Genomic DNA, 13,647 nt, shown 5'->3' with positions numbered 1-13,647 from the left:
AAATAAAACTCAATCCATTTTGGCAGTTACATGAAAATCTGTTTTAATTCTAATACATGAAAACAGGTGTAACAGGCACTTCTGCTGTAAATGTATTTTTTTATATGTTCATGATGGATATATGGATATTATAGTTTGTCCATTTCCATTTCCATCTCCAGGCAATGGTTGTTGATAGCAGCTTTGTTGTTTGATGGTTTCAGTTTTCTAAAATAGAATCAAACAAGGTTGATGTTCAGATTGTTGTTTGTTCGAATCAATGACAAAACAATTTTGACTATTTTAAATCCTTATCATTGTAAATAATGAGAAGCCCAAGATTTGCTTTCTGCAAAAAAAGGATTTGTATTTGTTGGTTATCTTAGGAAATTAAATTGCTGATACTCTGTATAAGTTGTATAACTTATTGTTTTCATGCTTACTAATGCACTTGACACTTACTATCCATCTCTGTAAACATTCTGTATGGCTTTCATGGAAGGTTGACTAGGAAAACACATACTGTTTCCTAGTCTTCTCTCCAAAATGAATGTAGAAGTATGACTTAGTTTTGCAAAACTACATTTGAACCAATTTCAGAAGTAGGTTTGAAAATCATGCATGGAGACACATTTGGCAAAAAACATACTGAGTGTATAACCACAAGCAGCTCATAATAAATATTAATGCTGGTGGTGGAGGAGTGATGATTTGGGCATGATTACAGCCACAGGACTTGGGCTGCAGTCATTGAGACAATAACAAACATCTCCTCTTTGTATGAGAATATTATTGAGACAAATGTGAGGCCATCTGGGCCAAAATTGTTCAAATTTCAAATTCTGAAATACAGTCAGGCCCATAAATGAAAATAAATTCAAATGAAATAATGACTATGGACATAATGTGTAGACTTTCAGCTTTCATTTGAGGGTCTTTACATCCAAATTAATTTGCTCCGGTGACAGCAGAGCCACTGCCCTCATGCACAAATGGAGGCACATGGCTGCAAGGTGGCAGGTAGCAGAAGCACACAGGGCTGGTGGCTAGTGAAGGCAGATGCAGCAATTCACCCTCCTGCCAAAACTGGGGGAGTAAAGTAGGGATTCAGCAGAGACAGCTAGTTGATGTATGCTGATTTGTACTTCTATTTTTTTTTCCAGATGCTAAAATCAGCAGTTTTAAAACTTTTATTTTATAATATAAAAGAGAATTTTTTCAACTCTCACTTCCTGTGTATGTGTGTTCAACCTGCTACAGCCTTAAGTCACAGCTACAGTCCCCTGGTCTTTTATTTAGTAATTAGACAAAACCAATATAATCATAAATGTATCATTTTTAATACTTGGTTGCAAATCCTTTGCAGACAATAACTGCCTGTAATCTGGAATAAACACAAATGACCAGACGCTGGTGGTGCCTTTAATTCAACTGTCTTCAGTTGCTGCTTATTTATGGAGAATTTAGCATTCAGAAAGTGAAATACATGCTATGTTGGATAGTATAATATAACCCTATACAAATCAGAATATAACCTTACACAAAATTTCTTGCTGCTTTTGTTAGAAGTCAAATCATCCCTGAGTAGAAGGGAACCAGCACTGGATATTGTTCCAGAACAGTAGATATAGGTGTTAAATATTTTTGTCAAGCTGTTGTAAATGGGGTTCTTCTTATCTAGATAAAAAAATGATTCTCCAAAAAAATATTTTTTCAGTCATCAATTGTTCAAAAGTTGTTTTCAGTGGTCATCTGGGCTTTTGGGGGCTCCTGGGCTCTTCTTTCTTTTCAGAAGGCTACAAATAGTTTATTTGGACACACCTTATATTTTTACTTTTGATTTTTCAGCCTAACAATAACTTGCTTTACAGCGCTTTAGACTGTATCAGCTCTAGATCTTTCATCTGCTTACTTGCAAGTCAGATAACTAGTACTTTTGCTCCCTTAAATTGTCCCTCAAACTTAATTAGCACCTTTAAATTAAAGTTTATGTCCTATATTCTGTGATGGACAGTTAAACCAGTAATAACTTTGTCAATGTCTAATGTCTACTTGTCTACTTTTATGGACCTGGCTGTATATTTACCTTTGAAAAAAATGGTACAATATTTGCTACAATATTAATTCAATGTAGCCCTAACCCTCCAGTCACTAAAACTTTACAACACCAGACACCTCTACTTGCCTAGTGTTAAATCTGCCACACTGGATTTAGGTTGGTATAAGAATAAAATAAAGAAGAAGATAAATCCCTTAGATCCATCGTAATAAATTTGGTAGAAGTATTTTTACCTTTAAACTTTGGTTTGTTTTGTCCAGCTGTGACTTTTTGGGACAAAGAAGATTCTTCATTTTGGACTGTCATATAATGAAATATAATGAAATAAAATTGTTATTATATTCCAAGTTTAGGTTTACTACATTACTAAACAATAGTTCAAACAAAAAAGAGAACACCATAGCATACAAAGATCTGCAATAGACACAATTTTGTCATGGTGAGTGTTCCATTTCATTTACATGTTTTCCTGTAGTTAAGATCATAATTTTAATTGTACTCTAATACATACGCAAGATAAGCAGAGACATTTTACTACTTTTCTAACCTGATTTTTCCAACTTGTGTTAGTATTTTCAGCAAGTGAACAGTCGGCTTTTAAAATTAATGTTTTGAATTCTGGAAAAATGAAAAAAGTATGAGGATCGAGCTTTGACAAGGGCTAAACTGTGATAGCTAGAAGACTTAGGATATCTCAAAAACGGTCAGGACTTTTCGGGTGTTCCCATTTCAGGTGTTCCCCTTTATTTCTAGCAAAATATTCAAAAGGGTTACATGAATAGCTAGTGATTGTATATTTTATGTCTAATTCTTCCCATTTGAAATGGAAGAGATTTTTTCCTCAAACACAAAATTCTCAAGACTTTCTTTTTTTTGCAGTAATGTACACTAATCTCAGTTCAGACATGCAGACAGTGAAACAATCGAGACATTTTAAAAAATTTAAAAAAAGGTAAAATCTAAAGTTGAGAAAAAAATGACTGTGAAGCATGCTGTTTTTTAAGGGTAATAAGTTATGTACTGTAAGCTATTGTTATGTACAGGACATACCAGGTCCATACTTACATTCACATGTTGGTGGTTTTTCCCACTGTGAGTTGATGCAGGATATTAAATGTTCCCCCTTTATTATGTAATTTTCTCGACATGCATATTGTACTGTTTCCTGATACTCAGTAATAACAGCATTTTCAACAGGAGGAGGAGAACCACATATGGTAGCTATTCAAAGCAACAAAAAAAATCAGTAAGTTTGCTGATATTAGAGTTTTGTTTCTATGAATAATTCTAGTATATTTAAGATAGGATTAATTAGTTTCTACCTATTATTCTCTACTGACTGTTCAAATATTCCAATAGATTTTTTTACATTTTAAGTACGATTTACAGTCACTTAAATTGGTGAGGTCATCAGCAAAAATTACATACATTCACAGTCTTGCTTCTCCCACTTTCCTCTGATACATTTAAAACAACATGGCTTTGATTCACATTCAAACACCTTCATCTCCCCTTCCTTATATCCCTCATTTGCTTGATTCTGCTTTGCAAGACCATTAGGTATTTGACCACAGTGATCTTCAGCTGTAAAGAACAAACAAAAAACATGACACTAATAAACAAAGATGATATTATTAAACTGATATTTGTCACATGAACACTACTAGGAGTCCCAAAATCCCATACATAAGGGAAATTATGAGTTTTTAGTTAAATGTATTCCATAAGTTTTCATAATTAGATTATAATATATTTTTCCAGATTTTTCCAGATTCAGCCTTTGACAAATGAAGAGCAGGAAAGGATCAGGAAGCTGTTGCAAGGCTGTGATGGACAATGTTGGCAAGCACATCATACACAACATTTTTTGCCAAAGTGGGGAGAAACAATTCACAAATGTTTTTTGTAAACAAAAATCTTTTGTTAAAAAGTGATAATTTCTTCTAGGTATGAAGAATTTTGTGAACTTCTTACACCTGGTAAAATGTGTACTGTAAAAATAAAACCACTTACCTATACACAATGGTGTATAACTCCATTGACCTCCAGTGCAGCTTACCACTCCCCACCATTTCTCATCAAATGCTTTATAGCCTGAGTCACATGAGTAAGAAAATCCTTCGTCCAATTTATGTATGAACCCATTTTGCACAGAGGGTTCTGCACAAATTGCTTGTACTGCAATAGCAATAATAATAATAATAATAATAATAATAATAATAATAATAATAATAATAATAATAATAATATTATCAGACATCTTATCATGGATGACAGCTTATCAATTGAAACTTTATTCCAACAAAACTATACTGCTGTTCATCCCAGATGATTCATCCCCACATCAGGATCTTGTGAGTCTTAGTCTACAATGAGTGAACCAGTATCAAAATATAGTTATTGAAATAGACTTCAAAGCACTTCTGTAAATTGGTATAGATAAGGGTATCTCCCAAATGCCATAAATGTAAAATTCAAATGTAACTAAATCAATAAAAAGAGAATTTGTATTAGACTATTTCCATTTTTGGATGACACATATCATCTGTAGCTCAGAACAAAGTCACAAGTTGTTACTCAGGCAAGTCTATGAGGTGAGAAGAAGCACGGGGACTGAAGATAGTATTGTATTTTTAAAAAGCCTATATGCATCAATCACCATGTGACTTTCACAAGAATGGATCCAGTTGTTATAGCACTGTCCCTGGCAGTCAGATAGGGCGAAATAGAATTCAGTGTATTATAAGCATAAATGTTGGCCATAATGTGATGCATGTGTTCAGCAACAATCAACTAATGCTTGATTGGCGTGAAGTAACCCAATTTATGTCACAAAAACATTTCCCACTTCATTACACCAACATGACTGGCCTGATTGGTTGACCCAAGATGGGTTGGGTCCAGGGATTCATACTGTTGATGCTGAATTCTGACTCCACCAGCAAGTTGGAAATCAAAATTCATAAGACCAGGCAATGTTTATCTAATCTTCAACTGTCCGGCTTCTGTGAGTCTGTGCCCTTTGTCCTGCTGTTCATTGTATGTTTTTTTTAGAATAAGTTCAACAGACTGCTGTGTGTAAAATCCAAGGATGTCAGCAGTATGTGAACTTATACCAACACAGCTGACATCATCAAACAGGCCATAGTCACTGATATCATATCTTTTCCAATTCTTATGTTTGATTAACTTAACATTAACTGAAGCTGTTGACCTGTATCTGCATGACTTGATGCACTGCACTGTTGCCACATGATTTAATATTGAGTGTATATTTTGTGTATGTCTAATTCTTCCCATTACAAATGGAAGAGGCTCCTTCCTCAAACACAAAATACCCGACTTTTTTTTTTACAGTAAAGTACTCTAATTCCAATACAGACAAACAGACACAATAAAGACACTCAAAGACAAGATAGTAAAATCAAAACAAGATGTTGTTATTTAGGATAATAAGTTATGTATAAGCAATTGTTATGTACAGCACATACGAGGTCCATATCTACTTACATTCACATGTTGGTGGTTTTTCCCACTGTGAGTTGATGCAGGATATAAAATGTTCCCCATTTATTATGTAATTTTCTCGACATGCATATTCTACTGTTTCCTGATAATTAGTAATAACTGCATTTTCAACAGGAGGAGGAGAACCACATTTGGTAGCTATTCAAAGCAAAAATGAATCAGTAAGTGAGCTGTTATTACAGTGAAGTTTCAGTTTTTCTACTAGTATTTCACTGTTCTAGTGGAATTATAGTAAGACAGTATAATCCTTGTTATTCATTTTTTTGGGCAAATCATCATCAATATAAAAAAAAATAATAAAAAATGTCTTACATTCACAGTCTTGCTTCTCCCACTTTCCTCTGATACATTTAAAACAACATGGCTTTGATTCACATTCAAACACCTTCATCTCCCCTTCCTTATATCCCTCCTTTGCTTGATTCTGCTTTTCAAGACCATTAGGTATTTGACCACAGTAATCTTCAGCTGTAAAGAACAAACAAAAAACATGACACTAATAAACAAAGATGATATTATTAAACTGATATTTGTCACATGAACACTACTGGGAGTCCCAAAATCCCATACATATTGGTAATTCTCTCTTTTTAGCAAAATGTATCCCATAACTTTTCATAATTAGTTTATATTATATTTTTCCAAATTCTCCAGATTCTTTTAAGAATGCCTTTGACAAACGAAGAGCAGAAAAGGACCAGGAAGCTGTTGCAACGTTGTGATGGACTTACAGGGATTGTTTATCTTTACTAAAGATTGTTTATCTTTGCTAAAAAGTGATAATATCCCTTATGTATAGAGAATTTTGTCAGCTTTTGACACCTAGTAAAATACTGTAAAGTACTGTAAAAACAAAACCACTTACCTATACACAATGGTGAATAACTCCATTGACCTCCAGTGCAACTTACCACTCCCCACCATTTCTCATCAAATGCTTTATAGCCTGAGTCACATGAGTAAGAAAATCCTTCGTCCAATTTATGTATAAACCCATTTTGCACAGAAGGTTCTGCACAAGTTGTTTTTTTTACTGTAATAATAATAATACGAAAAAGAAGAAGAAGAAGAAGAAGAAGAAGAAGAAGCAAAATAGAGATTAAACTATAGTTATGTAGCATTTGTGTATTTTGTGTACATGTTTAATCAGAGTATAGCATCAAGTCAATTAAACTCCTGGGATATTGATCTGGTCAGTTAAATAGCAGAGGGTGTTGTTAATCAGTTTCAGCTGCTTTGGTGTTACTAAAAATGAACAACAGGTGCATTAGATGGGCAACAATGAGACGACCCCCAAAACAGGAATTGGTTTTACAGACGGAGGCCACTGACATTTTTTTTCCCTACTCATCTTTTCTGACTGTTTTTCACTAGTTTTGCATTTGGCTAGGGTCAATGCTACTTCTGGTAGCATGAGGCGATACTTGGACCCTACAGAGGTTGCACAGGTAGTCCAACTCCTTCAGGATGGCACATAAATACGTGCCATTGCCAGAAGGTTTGCTGTGTTTCCCAGCACAGTCTCAAGAGCATGGAGTAGATCCCAGGAGACAGGCTCTAGGAGAGCTGGACAGGACCATAGGAGGTCCTTAAACCATCAGCATGACCGATATCTGCTCCTTTGTGCAAGGAGGAACAGGATGAGCATAGTCTGAGCCCTACAAAATGATCTCCAGCAGGCCATTGGTGTGAATGTCTTTGACTAAACAATAAGAAACAGACTTCATGAGAGTGGCCTGAGGGGCCAACATCCTGTAGTTGGCCCTGTGCTTACTGCCCGGCAATGTGGAGCTCGATTGGCATTAAATACCATAATTGGCAGGTCCGCCACTGGCTCCCTGTGCTTTTCACAGATAAGAACAGGTTCACCCTGAGCACATGTGACAAACATGAAAGGTTCTGGAGAAGCCGTGGACAACATTATGGTGCCTGTAACATCGTTCAGGATGACCGATTTGGTGGTGGGTCACTGATGGTCTGGGGAGGCATATCCATGGAGGGATGCACAGACCTCTACAGGCTAGACAATGGCACCCTGACTGCCATTCGATATCAGGATGAAATCCTTGGACCCATTGTCAGACCCTACACTGATGCAGTGGGTCCTGGGTTCCTTCTGGTGCACAACAATGCCTGGCCTCGTGTGGCGAGAGTGTGCAGGCAGGTCCTGAAGGATGAAGGAATTGATACCACTGAATGGCCCCCATGCTCACCTGACCTAAATGCAATAGAACACCTCTGGGACGTTATGTTTTGGTCCATCCGACACCGCCAGGTTGCGGCAATACCCCAGGACACCATCTGTCGTCTCATTAGGAGCGTGCCCTGAGGTATTCAGGCATGCACACAAGCATGTGAGGGCCATACAAACTACTGAGTATCATTTTGAATTGCTGCAATGAAATTTGTGGAAAAAAACTGTGGACCTTTTGTATCATAATAAATTGATCATAATACATTTGCATTGTTGCATTTTGTCCCATTCTCCATTTTTGTTACATGTAACAAAAATATTTTCTATTCTATTTTCTATTCTATTATTTTCACTATTACACGAGATCTTTAAGTTGGTATTTTGTTTAATAATATTTGTGGAGACGAACACTTTTCCATTTGCAACTTCTGGCTTTCTACAAGTAATCTCTGTAATATAGGGAAAACTTAGATATTTATCCACCCATTATAAGCAAGTTAATAAACTACTTTGTAAATTGTAAAAAGTGTACATACCTATACACAGTGGTTTTGGTTCCCAGCCATTCTCTGTACATGTAGCACTGTTAGCTTTACCTTGATAACCTTCTTTACAGCCATACTGTATATTTTGTTTAAACTTATAAACACGCATGTTGAAGGGTTGAATATATGAAAGTTGTTCTTCACTGGGATATTCACAGGTGATTTCTGTAAAAAAGAAATGTTTATGTTATTGTAACCTACTGTATCTTCATTACCCAGTCCAGATCAGTATACATATCCAGCATGATATTTTTCCCCATCAACATCTGATGTGTTTTCAAAGTGTTCCTTTAATTTTTTTTTTTTGAGCAGTGTACTTTGAATAGGCTAGATCAAGTGCTGTCTATTTTCATATAGCTTACTATCTTCATTTCTAACTCAATCTTAGGTCTTGCAGCAGCAGCACAGTATATTTCACAAACTGTCCTTTGAATAATGACAATACAAAAATGACAAAAATAACTAAAATCATAAAACTTACTTAACATACTTAAAAGCATGATTTTTTTGTAATGCTTTATATCTTAAAGCCAGGAAAGTGACATAGTCAAGATCAACTTTATTTAGGGAGTAAAGTATGACGTGATTATTTATTTATTCATCTTCAATAATCCTGGTCAGTTATCAAGGTCAATGTTGTGATGAATCCAGAACCTATCCTAGAAACAGTGGTGGCAATGCATCCTAAATGGCACACATCCTGGATAGGTCATTTTAGTGGACCATGCACATGCATACATGACATACTTTATCAATTTGCAATTCCATTATACATTTACTGATGTGGAAGGTCCATGAATAAGTTAGTTCCTGTTAGCTCTAACAGTCATTCCCTCAACAGCCTATCTCTGTTTCTCTTTAATAAAATAAAAATGCAGCTTGACATGTTATTAATAAACCACAATCCACCAGTGTGACAGAAACACTAACGGAACACTGAAACTTTCCATAAATGTTAAAACCATTCTTTGTACAGAAAGCTTTACCTAATGTATGATCATAAGTTTTACTTTTTATCAAATACTTAACATTTGTCACAGACTAGGGGAGTGGCACAAACAGTGAAAAATTCCAGTGCATTCATAATAAATATAAGAACCCTTGCTATAAGAACATTGCCTGTGGAAAAAAATTGTGGACCTTAACTAACTTTTGTATCATAATAAATTGATCATAATACATTTGCATTGTTGCATTTTGTCCCATTCTCCATTTTTGTTACATGTAACAAAAAAAATTTTCAGGTTCATATCCACTATTACATGAGATCTTTAAGTTGGTATTTTGTTTAATAATATTTGCGGAGACGAACACTTTTCCATTTGCAACTTCTTGGCTTTCTACAAGTAATCTCTGTAATATAGGGAAAACTTAGATATTTATCCACCCATTATAAGCAAGTTAATAAACTACTTTGTAATTTGTAAAAAGTGTACATACCTATACACAGTGGTTTTGGTTCCCAGCCATTCTCTGTACATGTAGCACTGTTAGCTTTACCCTGATAACCTTCTTTACAGCCATACTGTATATTTTGTTTAAATTTATAAACCCCCATGTTGAAGGGCTGAATATATGAAAGTTGTTCTTCATTGGGATATTCACAGGTGATTTCTGTAAAAAAGAAATGTTTGTTATTGTAACCTACTGCATCTAACTATGGTGCCAACAATATTTTTAGCAGTCTTAATATTTTTATGTTTTACCCTCACACACTGGTCTCTTTTCCCATTTACCATTCACTTGCCATTAATGACTCTTCATGTTGTAGAAATTCAGTATTTTCTTGAGCATGCACCAATCATTTATAAGATTAAAACCACTGACAGGTGATGTGAAATGCACTAGTTATTTCATTACAGTGGAACTTGTGGGATAAATTAGGCAGCAAATGAACAGTCACCACTAAAAGTTCAAGTGTAGGTAAAAAGTGGTAAGCAAAAGGATCTGAGAAAGGTTGACCAGGACCAAATTGTGGTGGCTAAATGACAGGCTCAGAGCATCAAAAATGACAGGTGTTGTGTGGTGTTCCCGGTACACACTGTTTAGTCCAAGGAAGGACCACTGGTGAACCAGTGATAGGACGCTGGACAAAATAACAGCTCATTGATGTGAGTGCTAGTAAAGGCTAGCCATCTGGTCTGATCCCACAGAAGAGCTACTGTAGCTCAAAGTGCTGAAAAAGTTAGCTACAGATCAGATTCAAGATTCACAGGTCAGATTCCCCACACTGCCCTCTGTCCTCTGCCTTACTTACAGTATATGGGGAAGAGATGGCACCAGCATGCACTATGGGCTATATGCTACTAATGTCTTGGTGCCAGATACCACGTTCTGTAACTTCAGAAGGCTTACAGGAGTCCATATATCAACAGGTCAGAACTCAGAGCTATTATTATTTGTGACACAAGAGGGATCTACACAATATTAGGCAGGTGGTTTTAATGTTATGTCTGATGAGTGTATTTTCTCTATATTTGCCAACCTTAAATGTATTTTTTTCTCTTGGGTTTGTTAGACCTTTTGTGAGCTATCCAAATAGACAAATCATTTTAATTGGAATGAAGTTTAACTTCATACAGAGATCCCCAACAGGAAAATTAAAATATGTTAAATATTCATATAAATATATTTTCAACACAATCAGGAAATCAAACACCTTCATATGCTGGTTGCATTTTCCAGCCATTTTTTGTGCATTTAGAGATTCCAGATCTGGATCTGTACCCTTGGTCACAGCTATATTGTAGTATATTGCTTTCATTGTATACAGTTTTCTGTCTCGTAGATCCATGTGGTATTTCAGGTGAAAGGCACTGTATTTTTAGTTTCGTAATATTACTGGAATTACCTTTACACTTTGGTATAGTGCCACTCCATTGTCCATTATCTGTGCAGTGTATGTTTTCTGGTCCGTCTAACATTTTGTTAGAAGCACACTCAAAGTGGATAATATCATTATAGCTTGCCTCTTCAATGTTGCCTGTTGCAATCACATCACCTAAATTGCTAATTATAGGGCATTTCACCACTGAGGGGAAGAAGAAAACATCTTAGTGAGTTATTTAGCCTTTAGAAGTCAATGTTTGTCCAGTTTACATTTAAGCACATGCACTGTGTTAAAATCTTCATAATATCCATAATCTGAAGCCGGATCTAACAAAGGGAAAGAGAATGGAACATTGCAAATAGTGCACATTCACCCTTCCCACTAGATGAATAAGTCAGTTCAAGGTATAACCTTAGGGCTTTAGGGCTTAGTCATTTACGTTATCCATATGGTACTCACATAATGAAATGCTCAAATGTTACTGAAATCCTAATATAAATACATGAAAAATAGAATAGAAGTAATAGAATTGTAGTCCTAATAAAAAATTTTAAAAATGTAGGGTGGTCAAGTCGTGGAACAACAGAAAATTCATAGCATCCATTGGGGCCATTTGCAAAAAAGTTAGGAAACCTTTTGCATGTTGTATTAAATATATCTTGTAAAATAATATATTAAATTCTAAAAATTCCGGTATGTTGGGTTTTTTTTTTTATTGTTAAAATTGAGTGACTCATAAATGCATTTACAGATTAATTGGCTCAGTTAGATTATGCATATGTTAAATAAATAAATAAAATAAGAAATTACAATATTAACATCTGTTTCTTTACCTTCACAGACAGGTACATCATTATCCCACCCTTGGCTACGACAGTTACGATAATTTATTCTGCTGGCCATTGTATATCTAAAAATAAAGAACACAGAAATATAGATAAAACTCGTTTCTAGTTTATACAGTATAAGGGGGAGAGACACCGAGAGAAAAATAATAGTAAACATCAGACATACTGATACTTTAAAAAAAAAAAGAAGAAAAAAACAGCCTCTTACCCTGTCCTACATGTATATTCCACCGTAGCTCCAAATACAAACTCTGTCTCTCTTACAAGTTTGAAGTGTCCATTTGGTGTGTCTCCTGGGTGACCACATGGTCTTTCTACAAGAATCAAACGGTTTCAATTATTTCATGCAAAACATAATTTTTCTGCTAAATGCAACATAATGATTTTAATATATATTTGTTGTTAACCAGTGTGTTCTTACTTTTACAATCTCTCCCTGCAATTTTTTTCCATAGACCATTTTGACATTCAAGCTTCAGTAATCCAACATAGCCAGTAGCACATTTCAATTTCACTGTCTCTCCATTTGTATGGTTTTCAGGTTGATCAATTGTCTGGACATTCTCATAACTAATATTTTTTGTTTGACAGTCTGTAAAATATAACCACTAGTTAGTCATTATTATGGATTGATTTTAACATGCCCTAGAGTCTATGAAATGTCTTCTACTACCAAAGGAAAAACATTACCACCTTACCTTGATTTTTGGCCAACGTAAAGAAAGATACCCAAAAAGCAACAAAGAAGATTTTTGCAGCCACTTGCATATTAGATACCATCTTTGACACTCTTGAAGCATGGGGATTACTAAGCTCTACTTTTAGACAGTAGATCAATAACAGTCCTCTGTTAATCATTTATCAGAGCTGACACAGCTCTGTACACATTTGGAGCTATGTTGCAAGAATAAAAAAAAAATTAAACAAAAAAGAAAAATGTGGGAAATTGGATTTTAAGGATTTAAGCATATGATTGTCAAGCTTAAGTGTAAGATTGTAAAATATGGTACATTTAAGAAGGTCTTTGCTACATGTATTTGTGTGCAATGCATATGTCATTGTAATAAGACAATATATAAAAATATTTTCTGTAGCCAATTATGTTTTTTTTCCTTTTTTTACAAGTATAATAGAGAAGTATTATACATAAGCAAAATCATTTCTTATTGTGAATTTATAGTAAATTCAAAGTACTAATTTTTTCAAGTGGGGTAGTTTCATTGACATGTATTAGTGTCTGATGATCAAAGTCCACTTTAAAGAAGCTCCACAAACATAAAAGGTCAATATCCTTTTGATTTACCCAAAGCCTGATGAATAGCAAAATCCGGTAAGTGGCCCCATGTTATCTGCTAAAAGAGTTGTTTATTTAGGAAGAGATAAGCAGTTATAGACATTTGGAATTTTTTGTTGACATTGGATGAAGATGCATACTCTTGGCTATGTTGAATAAATAAAATCAATGACTCATTTGCTCCCTTTGATTGGTACATTAGTGACTCATTCACTGATCAGCATTAACAAGATCATCTCTACAAAAATGCTTTGACTTTCCATATAGTAATGACATGAGAAAAACACAAATATACATGTTCTCAAACTGTAGCTTAATGCATAAAAGACAAACAGTTTTCAAACAGACAGTTCACTTTATTGAGTAAATT

General features: G+C 34.9%; 1 protein-coding gene across 3 annotated transcripts; it reads right to left on the bottom strand.

Moving 5' to 3' along the window:
* Nucleotides 1-26: 26 nt before the first annotated feature.
* LOC131360307 (complement factor H-like) lies at nt 27-12,836 on the bottom strand. Of its 3 annotated transcripts, XM_058400595.1 has the most exons (15): nt 12,682-12,836; nt 12,405-12,575; nt 12,192-12,297; nt 11,969-12,045; nt 11,157-11,336; nt 9,746-9,919; nt 8,297-8,470; nt 6,432-6,599; nt 5,879-6,034; nt 5,549-5,704; nt 4,052-4,216; nt 3,467-3,622; nt 3,104-3,259; nt 2,272-2,337; nt 27-207 (listed from the first exon to the last, which is right to left on the bottom strand). In XM_058400595.1, exons 1-15 carry the CDS (start codon nt 12,761-12,763, stop codon nt 200-202), a joined length of 1,995 nt encoding a protein of 664 aa, XP_058256578.1. In that variant the 5' UTR covers nt 12,764-12,836; the 3' UTR covers nt 27-199. The 3 variants fall into 3 exon arrangements, with proteins under 3 accessions (XP_058256578.1, XP_058256579.1, XP_058256580.1); XM_058400596.1 differs by lacking the exon at nt 2,272-2,337; XM_058400597.1 differs by lacking the exon at nt 9,746-9,919.
* Between the last annotated feature and the right edge of the window lie 811 nt (nt 12,837-13,647).

The sequence above is a fragment of the Hemibagrus wyckioides genome, linkage group LG10, assembly GCF_019097595.1.
Source record: "Hemibagrus wyckioides isolate EC202008001 linkage group LG10, SWU_Hwy_1.0, whole genome shotgun sequence".
NCBI lineage: Eukaryota > Metazoa > Chordata > Actinopteri > Siluriformes > Bagridae > Hemibagrus > Hemibagrus wyckioides.
This window is presented reverse-complemented; position numbering and strand designations above follow the sequence as displayed.

Excerpts from the sequence above, each read along its gene's own strand:
- LOC131360307 (XM_058400595.1), bottom strand. The coding sequence starts at position 12,763 with ATGGTATCTAATATGCAAGTGGCTGCAAAAATCTTCTTTGTTGCTTTT. Across the intron at positions 11,337-11,968 it reads TGATGTACCTGTCTGTGAAG|TGGTGAAATGCCCTATAATT; the intron begins GTAAAGAAACAG and ends TCTTCCCCTCAG. Across the intron at positions 6,600-8,296 it reads ACCAAAACCACTGTGTATAG|TAAAAAAAACAACTTGTGCA; the intron begins GTATGTACACTT and ends TTATTATTACAG.